The 17,780-nt window shown below is 36.2% G+C and overlaps 1 protein-coding gene across 2 annotated transcripts in view; it reads right to left on the bottom strand.

Moving 5' to 3' along the window:
* Nop60B (dyskerin pseudouridine synthase 1 Nop60B) overlaps nucleotides 1–12,150 on the bottom strand; it is a 124,160-nt gene extending 112,010 nt beyond the window's left edge. The window contains exons 1-2 of one of the 2 annotated variants that reach the window (XM_090411710.1): nucleotides 12,079–12,148; nucleotides 2,616–2,766 (exon numbers count right to left, since the gene is read on the bottom strand). In XM_090411710.1, coding sequence (XP_090267836.1) covers nucleotides 2,616–2,628 — 13 coding nt within the window. In that variant the 5' untranslated portion in view covers nucleotides 2,629–2,766; nucleotides 12,079–12,148. Of the gene's footprint in view, nucleotides 1–2,615; nucleotides 2,767–12,078 lie in introns of both variants that reach the window. The other variant, XM_090411709.1, reaches the window with a different exon arrangement.
* Nucleotides 12,151–17,780: the final 5,630 nt, after the last annotated feature.

The raw sequence follows: 17,780 nt of genomic DNA, 5'->3' as shown, positions 1-17,780 counted from the left end.
GGCCTTCTAGAATTTATCAAGATAACTACGGTGACACACAAAAAGAGGAAATTTAAAATGTGCATAATTTGGTTAAAAATATAAATTCAGATGTTGAAATTTCACAAACAGATGTTATGGAATGGATTACAGGTAGAACCGAAAGTGAATTCGAAATCGAATAAGATGCTGAAATTATAAATATGACACTACAGAATGAATTAGAAGATGATGATGATGATAAAGAACTTGAAGAAAAAAAAGTAAAACATGAAGAGGCTGTTTACAGTTTTAATGTGTGTATAGAATGGGCTAAGCAGAATGATATGCCATTCCACAAAATTTTATTGCTAATGCAGCTCTGAGAAGAAGCATTCAAAAAAAGTTTAGCTTCCAAGAAGCAAAAGAAAATCAGTGACTTTTTTAACAAAGAAATTTAAAAAAAAAACTTTTTATTGTGTTGTGTACAAGAAAGTGTGAAACTATGCAATTTTATTAAATCAGAATCCTCAACAATACAGTACATATAAACTAAAATAAACTTGTATTATTTTTTTAAGTTTTACATTACAGTACAGCTTTTTTCTATCAGTCACTTCATTTATTTACAGAATTCAATTGATGTACCATTAGAATCTGATTATTTTTGTCTTAAACACTAGTTATTGTCTCTTGGGGGGAAATTCGTTAATCCGAACTAGCACAGTTTTTATTTGTTCGAATTAGCGAGATATCACTGTATATATGTTCAAATTTTAATTATTGCACTAAAGCCATAAAGCACTTCCTTGCAAGGAGGTGTTGAAATCCCTTAGCGACATTCAATTTTTTTTATTATTTTGTATTTACATGCTGTAGAAGGTGAGATGTATTTTTAACTTACTGCTCAAAGAGATAATCATGGGTGGTGCATTATCCATAGTGTGGTGTAGTAGTTGTGACTTGTCAGCAAGTCATAACTACTACACTACATTCTGGATAATGCAAGTGCAATTTTAATGACAGCAAGTGTTATTTTAATGTTCTGTAGAACAATGTTCGTGCAAAAAAATGTTGAACATGAAGAGAGATCTTTCTTACAAGAAATTCATAATCATGTTAGAATGACTCTAAATTTGATGTCTTTACTTCACTGAAGGATGGCACAGAGATCAGCATTTAAAGAATTAACTACGTACGATCCCAAAAGCAGCAAGAAAGTCATAACATTTTCCAAATCACACAGTAAACTGCAATATAGGGTGACAAACAGTGGCGAGCTATAAGGGGCTTGCACGAGCATTTTGTTAAATTTTTCTCAAATTTGTGAGCCCCTTGTTCTTCTTGTTTACTTTTTTATTTAAAAAAAAAAGAACTATATTAAGCAACAAACTCATACGGTAACCTAACAAAAATTAGTCTATTCAGCAGTGTATAGATTATTTTGAATTATTGTTTCAACTCCTTTATAACAAATGCGTCCAAGTCACATGCGCTATTGTTACCCTTCTCCCTTTTTTTTTTGCTCGACGATGCGAGCCCGTTGTTAAAATTTCCATAGCTCACCAGTGACAAATAAAGAAAACCACTTGAGTTCTTCCAAGATTTTCCATCCATCTGTCCAAAACTGTTTGACAAACATGATCCTCAGGTGATCGATACTGGCAGAATCCATACAGGCAATCATTTATTAATGCAGATTTTTTAATAATATACATTGCATGCTAACAGATTTTGCCATTTCTTAAAAAGGATTCAAATGAGAGCAACAGACAATTAACTTGATAGTAGACATACCAGTGAAATAGCATAAAAAAGGCAACAAAAAACAGAAATGAACTCCAGAGCAAAATAATCAAGGCTCTGGTTATTTGAAACTCTATCAGCAGTAGCAGACTTTTCTAGGATTTAGATTAGAGCACTAATATTTTTCCAGTAAAAAAAAAAAAAAAATTAAAAAAAGAATATGAATGTTGTGAGTTTAGAAAGGAAGCAGGATATTCTCCAAGATTATCAGTCCAAGAATTAGATGAAAAGAAATCTGAAGTTTTTCCCAGCTTGGTTAGACTATAATAAATTTCTCTAAATCCAGAGTAATTTAATAATAAAGTGAGACACCTTTTGGCAACTCGTATAGGTAAAAATGACTTTTCCATTGTTTCTGCCTTAGTATCACTACCTCTACGTCTGGCTCCCACTGACGATTCCTCAATAAAGGTCAAAACCAGTCTGGGTAGTGGCCCTTCATGTAATGCATAGCATTATACATGTCTGCAAGGAGATGTGCTTTGCATTATGGGAGATACTAGGCCAAGGAGTGATGAGAGCTTGGTCCAACTTTTCCACAAGTTGCCTCAGTCCTGAAGAAACTTTAGGCACAAACTTTGTTTGTTTACACTTGGATAAAGGATTAAACTAAATTTATTATAGATGAAAAGAAAGCCAGAAAAGTGATTCTATGTAGGTAACTGTACATAGAATTGTACAAAAGCAGTAAATTGCACTGTTTGGTATGCCATTAAAAGACATGTACATACAGGAGTACAGCAATAAAGCAAATTTGCAGGCTGGTTGCTAGATAGTACGTGGGACAAAACCTGATGGTAATACACCAGGAAGCTTCCCAATCAGCTAGCGTAAAATAATGCTGCACTTACTCTGCCAGACCATGCATAGAACGAGTCCAGTAGTGTTGTTTATGTATGGGACACAGTCAAAACCAGATTATGAGAAGACTGGGCACTATCTGTATGGCACACTGTCCAAGAGTATCTCCTCTCACTGCATGTCTCTGCTTTCCGATTAACTCTTCATCCAACCATGAAAAGAAAAACAATTACAGAATCAGTGATGATATATTAAATTTAAAAAAAAAAAAAAAAACACACACACAAAAAAAAAAAAAATACCAAAACAGAAAAATCCCATTAAGAAATCATTTCCACACTACTTCACTAACAGCCATAGCACAACTAAATGAATAAATGACAAACACCACCACTTGCTGATATCTGAAAACCTATGTTGCTGATTGAACCTTATAGCTGCTACAACTACCACTGCATATCTTGAATGTCCAAATTACACTGTGTATGATTCCTTCCATCACAAAGGTAACATTTATGTGTCGTTATATGATCTGATATTCCATACCAAACTCAAGTTGGACATTTTATTGAACATAAAAAAAGATTTTTTATGTCCAAAAATCAACTGGCTTGCTTCTTTTCCAATTCTAGTGACAAAGTGATAGATTATAGTTCGCCCACCATTTGTAGGTCCCTGCTTCGCATCTTTCCAAGAATAGTTGATACATACTGAAGAGGAGAAAGAAATGAAGGACGTCCGAAGTGGTCACCAACATGTAAAATCACGTGCTTTATAGGTAAAATTTTCCAACTGTTATACAAGCAACATAGTTAACTACAATAATCATAAAAGAGAAGTTAATTTTCCGACCAGTAATAATAAACAACTCATCCCACAATACGGACTGATTACCCTATTATCGGAACGGATTCTCCTTTTTCTAAGATGCGCAGAAGTGTCGAAGGATCTCTAATCGGTGGGCGAACTATAACAGAATTATTTGCTGCAATAAGCAATGAACTAATGTAAACTGCCTACCTACCAACTATAAATACCACATAAAACCAAAAACTCACCTACTATTTGTGATTTTTTTAACAAGTTCTCCTTTCTAGTATACTGTATAGATTACCTGTTTCATGTTAATTTGGTCCACTCCTGTACAACTTTTTCTCATACAGAAATGCCCTTCCCTCATCTGTTCTCAAATAGAAGTCCAATGGCATCAAGTGGAATGATCAGCAATTAAATTTTTCTTTTCAATGGATACATTACTGTTTCCACTTAGTTAACCAAACATCTGTTCCACCTAAGTGAAAAAAAAACTGCTGGAAAATGAAGACTTTCATATCTCATTCTATTTAAAACTCCCAATATCCAAGCCTTGATTTTCCCCAAAAAGGACCAAGGTAATAATAATTATAAAAAAAAAATCATACATTACAAGTGCCTGAGATAAAAATTGCAACTCTGACCACTGAAAGAGTTGTTTAGAATTAAGAATAAGGCTGAGAGAAGTATGCTGTCTTAAATGCATGTTGTCCTTGCCAGTTTGCCTGTATTGAGATGAAAAACCATGCTCTCTCTCTCTCTATATATATATATGAGACTGGCTAATGCACCTTCAGTTGAAAAGTCATTATGCAACCAAAGGACACTGTCAGCTGAGTACAGAGCCACTAATTTGAAAGGAGCCAAATGTATAAAAGTTGTCAACTGTAAATTGGAATACTACACTTTTTTAGTTCCTTGAAAAGAAAAGCTATTCTGTTCATCTGTGAAGTCTATTTTCCTCTATATCTCATCCAGAAACATTATTATTACGTGACACCTCCAAGGACTTATCAGAGGACACTACTTCGCTAAATATATCTTACACTCTCCACTACTACTTAATTCTCCTACTATGACACTACTACCATCGCCATCTAACAGCCATCATCACCAACAACTGTATTTTTTGTCTGTATATTGCATGTGTTCTGAAGGATGATTGAGATAAAAATTGCAACTCATAAAAATTAGCAAAACTCAAATCAAACGCCAATTTGTCTGTATGCAGGATGAAAAATCCTGGTAGCTCATTATGAGATCAGCTAACTCATCATAAATTGAAAAAGCCCATACATGGATTCTCCCCCCATCACAATAAGAATCGAACCATCTTTTCCAATTGAATGACACAATGTTCCATTGTTCTTCCAATTACACTATGGAACACAAAATAATGCATAAAAACAAGAATGATCTCTTAACATCATTCTCCTCCTATATACAAGGCATGTTCAAAAAAAGACCAAACTTTCTTGTTCTATAAAGACTTTATTGCTCATTTTGCAACATTTTAAGCGCTGTTCCCTCTACTGGTGAAAGACTATTCCCAACGTTTCTTCCATTGATGGAATGTTTCCTGTAATTCACTTTCTGTGATGGCACGTGCAGTTCTCTTATCGCATTTTCCTGAATCTCCTCTATGGAAACGACGTCTTTTCAAAGTGGTTTTAAGTTTGGGAACTGTCTCATCTCCTGTTATGATGTTCTTGAAGTTTTCATTACCATTTGCATTGGTAAGCAGCTCCTGACTGATTTTAACACAGGTCTCTTTCTGATCATCAGTCAACAAATGTGGCAGGAATTTTGAGCTGGCATGATGCATCTGAAGTTTTCAGTCAAAATTTGATGCCAAAGATCCTATGAATTCGCTGTGGTGGAGCATGGTGGTTTTCTTTCATGATACCCTGTGGGTGGTGTCCAAAACATGGTCAGCCAAGCCTGAATGACCACAGTTGTATTTACAGATGTAAGACTTGTGTTCCTCCAGGCGGATGGATGCTGATCTGCCTGTCTGTCCAAAGTATGCCGGCTTACAGTTACTGTAAACCACCATGCTCCACCACAGCAAATTCAAGAAAGAGAGACTTTTCTTAGAAGCAGCAGCAGCTCTCAGAAACCAACCAAATCTTAATAAATATGGTTGCATTAAGCTTCCGAAGATTTGGGAAACACCCATCACCAGAGGTCCCACCTTACATTCCAGGCCACCTACAACTGCCCTTCGCGGGCGCTCCACCTAGATAGGACTTTAGTGTCACCCACGTGGTTGGGCTTAGTATTGTATGATATTTGTGTTCATGTTACATTAGTTGTTTTTGTAATCCCTTAGATGCCCTAGTGACTAGGACGAAATATAGGAAGTATTAAATTCTATTTTAATCCTTTCTGAGTGTTGTAAAAAAATCCATTAAGCCTCCAACATGATGTCCTCACAGCACTTAAGCCTCTACACACGAACAACTCTCCGTCTTCACCACTCAATCCACCAACTGCCCACCACTAGTATTTTCAGACAATCACAAACATCCACGTCCGCAGTGGGATTTGCAACCTGCCTTTTTTTTTGGCTGAAGAGCAGATATGCTAACCACTCAGCCAACCAGGCCGGTAATGAGGATGGTTTGAAGTTAAAACAACATGAAACCAGGGTGCACATTACCTCCACTATTATATCATCTATGCAGTTTGTTATAAAATAAAGTTGCATTAGTGGCACACATATGTATATCCCATGAGGGTACATATCAGAAATATGATACTGTAACTGGAGTTATCTCTCCGATAATTCAGTGCTGCACATCATCGTAGAATACTTCTCTTCATACTTCTCCATTTATGCTGAAGTGTTCCAGTTTTCCCCCCCCCCACCTTTCTAATATATAAATAATTGATCTCTCACTACTTCTAAATCTATCCACAGTTCTGGACAATACACAACTTTCCTTCTACTCATTTGACAAACCTTGCAATAATCAAATATCCCAGGCTTCAGGATTCACAGCTGGTGTGAATTCTAAAGTATTCACCTTCAATGCTACCAGCACAATCCTTTCTTTCTCTCTCACAATCTTATTTTACCTTCTATATCTTTGACAATACCATCACATTTTTGGTTCTTGGACTGGCATTTACCCCCTGGCCTTTCTCAGAACAAGTACATCACATCTATAGTTTCTGCAGCTGCAAAATCTTTTCTGCTAAAACTACTTTTAATCTGCCTCATTACTAAGCCTGAATGAATTTTAACCTTGGATTTTAATGTTGGAATTCTGTCCAACATTAGAATACTGTTTTTATGTTTCGAGTGGTGCAATAAAAATCTTTCAAAAAATACATGATAAATTTAATATGGAATACTTGGAATTCTCTTAAACCTTGGAATGACATTCTATTGTGAGGATTAGTGCACAAAAATATCCTAAAAATGTCTGATGCTCTTGAAAAATCTGCTCAAGGGTTCACTGACTTTGAGAAAAGTCAGTGATTCCTTTCACAACTATCTTCGCTTTGTATTTCTGCCTCATCTTTTGTTTCCATAGGCACTTTAACTGAAATGGTATTTCAATCCTACATTTTTAGGTAAGTATGTATTTTCTCAACATCCTTTTAGAGTAACTAGAAATCCAGCAAATCTGCTTTTCCTTGTTTTTCATTCATTTTTTTTTATTTTTTTATTTTTTATGTACCTGTCTTCCTCAGAGCATTCCTCCATAGCTATACAAGAAGAAAAGCATTGTTTCTTGATTTTTCTTTTGTCCAAAATGGCACTAAACGTGCTAAAAATTTTGTGACCTCTTATATGAAGGTCAGATTTTATATATATATATATATATACATGTGTGTGACAATCATAATCAAAAAAGGCTGTCTCTCCTTCTCAGTTTACCACAAACCTACACACACAGGCCAGTACATACACAAAACTTCTTATCACCACCAACACAAAAACTAGAGGTCATAAGCACTCTTAAACACAGAGCTCAAACCATTTGTTCAAATGAACAAGCTCTTAACCATGAATATGAGACCATCAAACATACCTTTATAAAAAATGGATACAGTATAAAAATAAAAACCATTCACAAGATCCTCCACAAAGATACCACTAATAACAAAAAAAAAAATTTCAAGAATGATATTGTAAATTTAGTTTAATCCTTTATCCAAGTGTGTGCAAACAAAGTTTGCGCCTGAAAGTATCTTGAGGACTGGGATAAAGTGGTACAACACCGGGCAACTCCTTGCAAAGGTGGAGCAAGTTACCAGCACTCCTATCTCAGTATCTCCCATAATGCAAAACACATCTCCTTGCGGATATGTATAATGTTATGCATTAAGGGAAGGGCCACTACCCAGACTAGTTTCGAAATTTATTGAGGTCTCTTCAGTGGGAGCCAGGCCGAAGTGGAGATACCAAGGAAGAAGCATTAGCAAGGTCATCTCCTCCTATAGGAGCTTCCAAACGGTGTGCCACCTTTTTTATCAAATTACTCTGGATTTAGAGAAAGATGTTGAAAGTTTATTTTTCACTTGGCCAGACTATAATAAATTTAGATTAATCCTTTATCCATGTGTGTGCAAACAAAGTTTGTGCCTGAAAGTATCTTCAGGACTGGTGTAAAGTGGTACAACACCAGGGCGACTCCTTGCAAAGGTGGAGTAAGCTACCAACACTCCTATCTCAGTATCTCCCATAATGCAAAACACATCTCCACTTGGGCCTGGCTCCCACTGAAGAGACCTCAATAAAGGTCAAAACTAGTCTGGGTAGTGGCCCTTCCCTTAATGCATAACATTATACATATCTGCAAGATGTGTTTTGCATTATGGGAGATACTGAGATAGGAGTGTTGGTAGCTTGCTCCACCTTTGCAAGGAGTTGTCCGGTGTTGTATCACTTTACCTCAGTCCTCAAGATACTTTCAGGCGCAAACTTTGTTTGCATACACTTGGATAAAGGATTAAACTAAATTTATTATAGTCTGACCAAGTGAAAAATAAACTTTCGACAAGAATGCTATTGCTATACCATATGTCAGAGACATTTCAGAAAAAATAGACGAAACACTACACAAATACAACATCAAAACCACCTTTAAACCCCCAACAAAATTAAGACACCTAATCAGTTCTTCCAAGGATCTCCTGCCACACTTAACCCACCCAGGGGTTTACAAAACAGATTGCACATGTAACATACCATACATAAGGGAAACAGGGCGAACCATCCCAATCAGAAAGGATGAACACAAACGTCACATAAAATACCTCCATTTTGGAAAAACCAGCCTTTCTGACCACACACTCCAAGCATACCACAGAATTGACTGGAAATGTACCAAGTCTCTACACCGCACCAAAACCTGGTTCGAGCGGAAATTCAAGGAAGCATGTGAAATGCTCAAACATAATCCGAATCTGAATGTGGAGAACCCATCTACAACCTTCATAGCAACCACGAAGAAAAATCTCAATACAAAAAGACTTGAAGTGTTCCCCCCCCCCCCCTCCTGAACATTCAATAGCAACCTGAACTGTACAAATCCAGAAGATAATCATAATATAACAATATAAACTGTATAATTCCAGAAGAATCCTAGTATGTGAGGACTTTGGCAGAGTTTATTGTAGTTTTTATTTATTTTTTGTTTATTTATTTTATTTATTATTTATTTATTTATTTTTATCACTAGCGGGCAGGATAAGAAAAAAGATTAGTTAACAACGTAGATGTAATTTACTTGTATAAAGTGCAACAGCATGTAGCTTGTTCTTACACACATGTATCCTTCTGAAGATGACCTCAATACGGGGGTCGAAACGTAAAGTTATTATTTTATTATTAATAAGTAAAATAATCTTTTCAACACGTGTGTTTTGTGTCCCTAAATTCATAAATATGAATGCTGATCACCGTAAAGAAAGGGGGATAACCATAGCAAATTTGTAAATCTATAGTACATTAATACTGTGGGAAGAACAGACAGATAATCCTGGATCTCACTCTATGGGGGAAAAAACGGAACCTTTTCCAAGTCACCTAAGGCCTGTGATATATACAAAGGTAGTGGACTTACAGAGGACAATGAAAATCATCCACTTCCAGGTATGTTGACATCCTAAAGAAAATGCAACGAGGAGCAACTCTCCTACACCTAATTACTCTGCAACACAGACATCTACATATTATGTATTGGTCAATCTCATATGCAGGTAGCAGGGTCCCCTCCCCCACCACCACCAGAAACGGGTTTTTCATTCTGCACATAGGCATCAGCCAATAGGACACACAAAATACTATTGATAGTGGTGGGTAGTACATGGCACTCTGTGTTGGTGATAGTGATGTTATAGTGTGTAGTAGGAACATTAAGTAGAGGTGACAGCGAGTTGCATAGTGGATTAGTGACTAAGGACTCCTTGAAGGAGCCACGTAATAACGTCTGGGAGAACTGCTAGAACAGATGAACCTTATTCTAGTAATAGGTGTGGCATCATTCTAAAACCTCCAGCTAGCAAATTGTTTAATTAAATATGAATGTACGGTATCTATATATCTATAGAACTTAGGAATCATGATTTTCGATGCCAGCATCTCTACTTATAAGATGTCCTTCCACTCATGCTCAATTTAATGATGTGATTATGCATACTAAAAGAACCAAGAAAATAGGAAGGGTACCGATTGAGAAAAAGTGTTCAATTATATAACTTCATTGCAAGAGAAACTGTGAAAGTGGTGTGTGTGTGTGTATATATATATATATAAGGACTGGAAAGTAATCAATTATTTTTAATAGGTAATTTTTAGCCGATTGTTTTTTGTTAAATAACACAAATTATTAAATTTGATTTTTATTTAAATATTAGCATTACTTTTCTATTAAAAAAAAATTTTTTTTTTTTAAATTTTAGATTATTTTTTTTAATATGGTGGACTTTAAAGTTGAAGAGCACCGTTTACATTGCATGCCGATTTTGTTTCACCAAGGAAAGAATGCTACCGAGGCTACCAAAATCATTTGCTCAACTTATGGAGACGTAATGAAGGTTAACAAATGTCAGCAATGGTTTAGGAGATTTGAAGAAAACAATTTTGATCTCTCTGATCGTCCTCAATCTGGAAGACCTCTTACTCTAGATGACGATGCTCTTAAGACTCTCATCATTGAATCAGATCCAAAACAAACCATACAAGAATTAGCAGAGAAACTTAATTCATCATGGTCAACTGTCCAAGAGCACTTATACAAGAGTGGCAAGGTTCTTAAACAGGATGTATGGGTACCGCATGAACTGTCAGAAAACAATAAAGCACAGAGACGGGCGATTTGCAATTCATTGTTGACCAGACAACAAAATGACCCCTTTTTTGGAACGAGTCATAACTGGTGACGAAAAATGGGTGCTGTATAAGAATAATAAACGCAAAAAACAGTGGCTTTCTCCAAATCAAACTCCAATTCCAACACTTAAAGATGGACTTCATCCGCAAAAGGTTCTGTTGTGCGTTTGGTGAAATATTAATGGAATTATTCATTATGAACTCATGGAACAAGGTAAGACTATCACACCAGCCATCTATTGTGAACAATTAGAGCGACTACATTAAGCATTGTTAATCAAACGTCCTGCACTTGTCAATCGAAAAGGGGTAATTATGCTGCAAGATAATGCAAAACCATATTCTACAAGAATGACTCAAGAAAAAATTAGGCAGTTACGATGAGAACTTCTACCACATCCTCCATATTCGCCGGATATTTCCCCTAGTGACTATCACTTATTCAGGTCCTTAGAACACAGCATAAGGAATAAAACATTCCGTTCGCAAGATGATGTCCAAAGGAGTTTGATATCATTTTTTGCCTCCAAAGAAAACCTTTTTTCAAAAAAGGAATTCTAAACTTAGTAGATCGTTGGAATAAGGTTATAATTAACGATGGCGATTATAGAATTGAATAATGTTAATTTGTTCTTTAATAAAATTTATATTAAAAATGTAGTTCAAAAAATTGATTACTTTCCGGTCCCCCTTATATATATATATATATATATATATATATATATATGTGTAGAAAGTATTTTTACCTTTGGGTATACATATGTTAAAGATACCAAGCAATTTTAAACCTGGTTTTACTCCATTTCCCAAGTTTTGGCATTAAGGGTAAATATTAAGATTAGTGATCGGAGCTTGTTCCACCTTTGCCACGAGTTGCCTGGTCTTGCACTACCTGTGGGATCGGTTAGACTTGCATCAATTGCAGGCGCAAACTTGACTTTTAGTCTGTTTGCTTACTTGGGAAATGGAGTAAAACCAGGTTTAAAATTGCTTGGTATCTTTAACATATATATATATATATATATATATATATATATATGCATCCTTTCTTCGGTATTAACACAAACGGAAATTAGAAAACTTTAAATAATAGCATTGGTGTTATTGTTAACCAAACAACGATAGATTTGCGAGTATACATTTTATTATTTTAAGGTAATATAAATGACACCTAATGAATAGTTAAAACTAGCATCAAAGTTCCAAAATTCGGTTTCAACAAAGGCCATCAAAACATAACAACATTATATCGGCATACACATTTTTCAACAATAATCGCAACTACTTATAAGTAACAGAAGTATATTATTATTTTTTTTTAAACCAACATCGGGGATAATAAAGTAAAATACCTCCTTCCGAATCTAAATAATCCTCCATTTTCCATATAGCTACACGTGGTTCAGCTATGGGCCAAATTTTTAGCGAACACAACGACCAATAAGATAAGCAGCGACCTCTACATGTTAATTGTTTTATTAAAATATAAATTGCGTTTTAAAATTAGAATTAAACTTTATATTCCAGTGTAGGCATTCAAACATACCGTAAGTTGTAAATACAGGTTATGAAATAATGAACGAGTCAACAACTATACTTTATGTTTCAAATGTTAATTTGAAACATAAAGTATATTGTCCGAATTTCATTGTCCAAAAATATTTATATATATTCAAATAGACATTGCATTTTGACTGTTACCGGACAGAATATTATAACCACCCATTATTTCAAAATCGGTTATAACACACTATCAGGTGATTTTCATATCATAGTTCAAGCTACCATATATGATGCTGGAGGTGTGCAGCATGTTGTACATTCAAAGTTGCTGATCGACACGGCCCAAGGAAAGAAAGAAAAAAACCAAGAAAGAGTACTGGCTCAAGGGGAGAAGCATCCAAGATATTGTCAACTGCTTATTAACTTGGAAGGGCACCATTCTTCAAACGAATTGCTGTATTTAAGTTGTTAGAAGAGAAGGATAGCAGATGGAAATACAGTCGTCAGGCAAATGTAGGTGCCAATACCTCATCAGTGAACACAAGTCATCTCATTTAGTAGAAGTCCATGTGAGAAACGTAATTGGACCATTGAACACTTAAAAAAGTTGACAATTCGGAAGACTTTTAATTCCAGTTATGGTGGGGCGCGGTAGGTTGGGGGTTAGGAGAACACCTAGGGAGACGAGACCCGCAAGGTCATGCTATAAAAGAAACATATAGAAAGACACAATTTCTGGCATATGAAATATTTTACCATACAACTATTATTATCATTATTATTATTGTTAGAGACTAGTCCAAGGAATCCTTAAGACTCGTCGAGGGAAGCCCTAAACATCATGCCAAGAACTATCCAACATTTGCAGTATCTATTATACCTTGCTTTGAACTCATTCATAGTCTAGCACCAACAACAGAATCTGGCAACCTATTCCATAAATTCACTACTCTCCAAGCAAAAAAACCTGTTTCTAACACCCTTCTTAAATACAAATTTACTAAGATTTCATAGAGACCCCCCCTAGTTCTCCCATCATGAGATATGTTATGAAAAATTTCCTCTGAATTAATCTTTTAAAAACCACTCAGTAATTTGTATGTATCAATCACATTACTTCTCTTCCATCTATCAACCAGTTTCTGTAATCCACAAAACTTCAACCTGTTCTAACGAGGTTCATTACACAGACCTGCTATCATCTTAGTCACACTCCTCTGGATCCTATCCAACTCTTCCTCATCACCAATAAACCCTTGTGCCCAGATCTGCACGCAGTAGTAAGGATCGGATATTATCAAGGCTCGATAAAGAGCAACAATAACATGCTTGTTTCTACTCGTCAAAGTATTCTTCAGTAACCAAGTGATTTGATTAGCCACTTGTGCTATGTTCCCCCTAAACTCTATCTCCCTATCCACTCGCACGCAAATATCTGGCTTGGTCATTTTCTTGCAATACAACTCCATCAATGTTGTATGCAGCTGGTAAACTTTTCACTCCAAACTTACTTCCATTCTCCTTTGCCACGTTTGCCAATTTATCCAAAATGCATCCTGCATTCATCATCTGTATTAAGTATTGTCTAAACAACTATGTATCATAAGCAAATAACTGAACAGTTCCTCTGAGATACTTTCCTATATCGTTAATGTGCAAATTAAGCAGTAGCGGTCCTAGCGCAGAACCTTGTGGCATGCCACTAGTCACAGGCCTTCTTTTGGAATCTAATTCAACCGCCCTCCAATCCATATCACCAACACTATATCCGAACTCACGTGTTGCAGTTTACTGATTAGAATTCCATGTAGTATCCTTTGAAAGGCCTCTACAAATTCCAGCAGTATAACTGTAAACACATTACCTTTATTCAACTCAGCTGTCACTGTATTAAAAAACATGTGCAAATTACCGAGGTATCACCCACCCCTTCACAAAACGATGCTGCCCCATACAGTATCCCATCCCTTTTTGCTATTGACCAACTTCTTCAATACTTGAACAGCAATTTCTAATATCCTGATCGGTGGGTAATTTGATAAATCATTCTTGGAGTTTCCTTTATTTCATGCAGTGGAACTCTTTTCTTCTCTTTTCACCAAAGTGGCACATCCAAAGGGGGACCAAGGGGACCCTGGCACCACCCAAAGAAAAATAAAAAAAAACACTAGAAAATTTTCCAAAAACATTTTCCTAATTAAAATTCATTTTTTATTTATGTTGTGTAATGTCTACTATTTCTATACTATTTAAGAATTAGCGTTCAGATAAGGTGGGAGTAACCTACAGGGTGTTCGGGATAAATTTGACATATTTATAATTAATTATATTTTTCCGTAAGTTACATGTATTAACACACACTTCTCTTCATTTAAAAGTTTGGACCCTTCTTCATTCATATACAAGATGTCAGAAAGGATGGATAGCTGGAACCCACCTGAATCATGGAAGAGAATAACTTGTATCATGATGATTCGTGCCCGCCATCAAAATAAGGATATTACGACTGCTGCCCAATGCTCCCTGAATACAGTAAAAACAATCAGGCATGAACTAGAGACTTGCAATGGTGACTACGAGGATGTAGCAAGAAGAAAGATCCCTAGCAGACGATCTGATTGCGTTCGTACAGCAGAATTCCTCGCAAATCTGCAGGAACAGATGTTGAAGAACCCTGGCATTGGAATTCGGGCTTTGTTCGTGGAGTTGCTAACTGTAGTCAAGCCCTGGATAACAAGGGTAGCCAATTGTAGGCCGTATGTATGGCAGCAGGATTCGGCCCCTTGCCACACCTCTGGGAAAAGTCAAAAATGGTTGTCTGAAAATTTCTACGACTTCACCAGTCCAAATGTTTGGCCTCCAAACTCCCCAGACCTTAACCCCATGGATTATTTTGTATGGGGCGCAGTTGAAAAAGACACCAATCGCACTTCCAGTAATACAAAAGCCCAGTTAATGGATAAAATTAAAACAGTTTTTGCGCCCCTTCCCAGGGAGACTGTAGCATCAGCTTGTTCGAGGTTCCGAAGCAGAATTGAAGCTGTGATCGATGCTAATGGTGGTTATTTTGAGTAAATCTTGTTGATAGTATTGTAATTAACTCTGCCTGTAATGTTTTTTGTCAATTCATTAAATTTAATAGATACAAAGAATATTTTCTTTTTCCTTACGAAACTGTCAAATTTATCCCGAACACCCTGTATAGCTCTTGGAAATCACGGCCTCCTGAACACAAGGCGAACGAAGTAGTGCTCTGGCAGAACGAGCGCTACTTCGTTTGCCCGAACTCAAGTTGTGGTATAAAAAAAATTTTCAAGAACTGTTTGCTATAGCTCCATGCAAAAATGTCACAGTTTCGAAGTGTGACAAAATGATATATACTAACACCTGTAACTTATTTAAAATATTTGCAACTCTTCCGGTAACAACATACATCAGTGAAAAGTCATTTTCTAACTTACGCCTTTAAAAATCTATTTATGATCTTCTATACATAATCACGTCAGCATGGTTAGCCTAGTGCCTGCCATTGCGCTTCGCAACCATATGCCTGGGGAAGGAGTGTCCTAGGTTCGATTTCCGTCGGAGACGTGAGGAGCTAAAGGATGTTCCTCAGCCTTAGCCAAGTTAGCCGGTCTTGGGCGTGGGCAGCAAGGTTTTTTCCGCCAGTTTATCTGGGTTTTTCATCCCGAAAGCAGGCAAACCGGCCCCGTGAATACACAGAGATACAACCAGGAATACTTAGAGGCATAGGGGTGACCATCCTATCCTCATACTTCGATTACGAACTCCAAGCATGCTTGGAAGATTGTGAGCCTTAGTCATATCCCAATGGCCTGTTAAGGCCATTGGGATAGGATAGGGATGACACAATCACGATTATACGGACTACCTTTGTTACTTTAATCTCTCTGTGTGTATGTATGTAGCAAAGGAAGTCTCTTTAATCATCATTGTGTCATCCGTATCCTATCCCAATGTCCTTAACAGGCCTTTAAGGCCCACAACCACGACTGAAGTAATTCAAAAGTTTTGTAAAAAGAAAAGAAAACTGGATTTTATTTTTAAATAACTTTTTATAATCACCTAATGAAATTTATTGAACTTGCATTAAAAATATTTTTATCCGTTCAACTCAGCTTCCCCCAAGAGTAAATCTTGAGTGCGCCACTGTTCAACCCCATCAGCATTAACCCAGAGCTGAGACTTAGATTTAACAATATGATCAAGGGCAGTGACAATTTTTTCGCCGCTTCACGTAAAACTCGTAAAACTACCATCCAATCCCACAGCTGTATTCAAAATTAAGGTTTTATAATATGCTATTCACCTCCGTATCATTTACCTCGGTTCCCATATAAGCCTGTGGCTCTCTCTCTCGTTCTTGTAATATCACCAACTGGATGATATATACTCTTGCAAAATGTTCATTTTGTAATTATACTATTTCGACTGATTCAGTTACGTCCCTACCATCAGCATTCATTAAAATAATTCTGCCATATACATTATTTCGTTTACTTGCAGCATATCGAAAGAACTATGAATGCTACAAAGTATAAAACGCTATCTCATTCTCTATTGTTATCGACAATCACGGTATCGAGTTCCATATGTTATCATTTCAGCTAAATTCGCTTTATTTGATTATCGTAGCATACCTCTGGAATTCCAAAATGAGCAGAAACGTGATCAGCTTAGATCTTTTTACCATGACTGCCGAATTCGTTCTATTTGAATATCGTAGAATAGTTCTAGACTTAGAGAACGGACATATTCCGAGTTTGAATCCTAAACTCCAAACACTCACAAATAAACAAGAAGTATTCCTGTCGACATTGTGGATCATATCGATTCAAAGTTTCAAAGTTCTTATAGAATACAATCTATACATAAACGCCATGTTCCCTGTTTACATTCTGGTAAGAGGAAGGAACACAAACTAATATGATGATCATATTTTCAACTGACACTTTTTCATAGGTCAAGTATTCGGTAAGATCATATTACTCATAATTCTAACAACTTCTATTAATTATTATTATTATTGCTATACTTTAAGAGAATGTTAACATATACAAAATAAATTTTGTTTTATCTGCACAAGATAGCAGAACAAGTTTTGAAAATTCCTATTCAACCATAGTAGAGTAAATATTAACAGTGATTACCTAGATATATTTTTATTTCTATACCATTACTTTAATGTTAATGTCTGAAACTGAATAAATTTCGAGGCACAACTGTCGGAAATGTGATTTTTACAGTCGAATTTCCTCAAGTGCACACATAAAACTCAAGTTTTCAAGAAGAAGCCTAATTGCTTACTTCCAAAATAACTTAATTAAAAAAAGTTAAATACATCATTTAGTGCATGGCAAGATCATCATCATCATCATCTTCCTTATACCCTCTTTTACCTTGCGGTGTCGAGGGTCCATTGATCATCGGACCTCAATCCGTTTACAGGATAAGGTGGTCAGCCTTATGCCCCGGTGTATCCTATGGCCTGTAGTGTTGAGTTCTCAAGGCCAGTTTGCCTGCTTTGCGG

This window comes from Typopeltis vanoorti, chromosome 21 (genome assembly GCF_054136105.1).
Source record: "Typopeltis vanoorti isolate ZY-2024b chromosome 21, IOZ_Tvanoo_1.0, whole genome shotgun sequence".
Lineage (NCBI taxonomy): Eukaryota > Metazoa > Arthropoda > Arachnida > Uropygi > Thelyphonidae > Typopeltis > Typopeltis vanoorti.
This window is presented reverse-complemented; position numbering and strand designations above follow the sequence as displayed.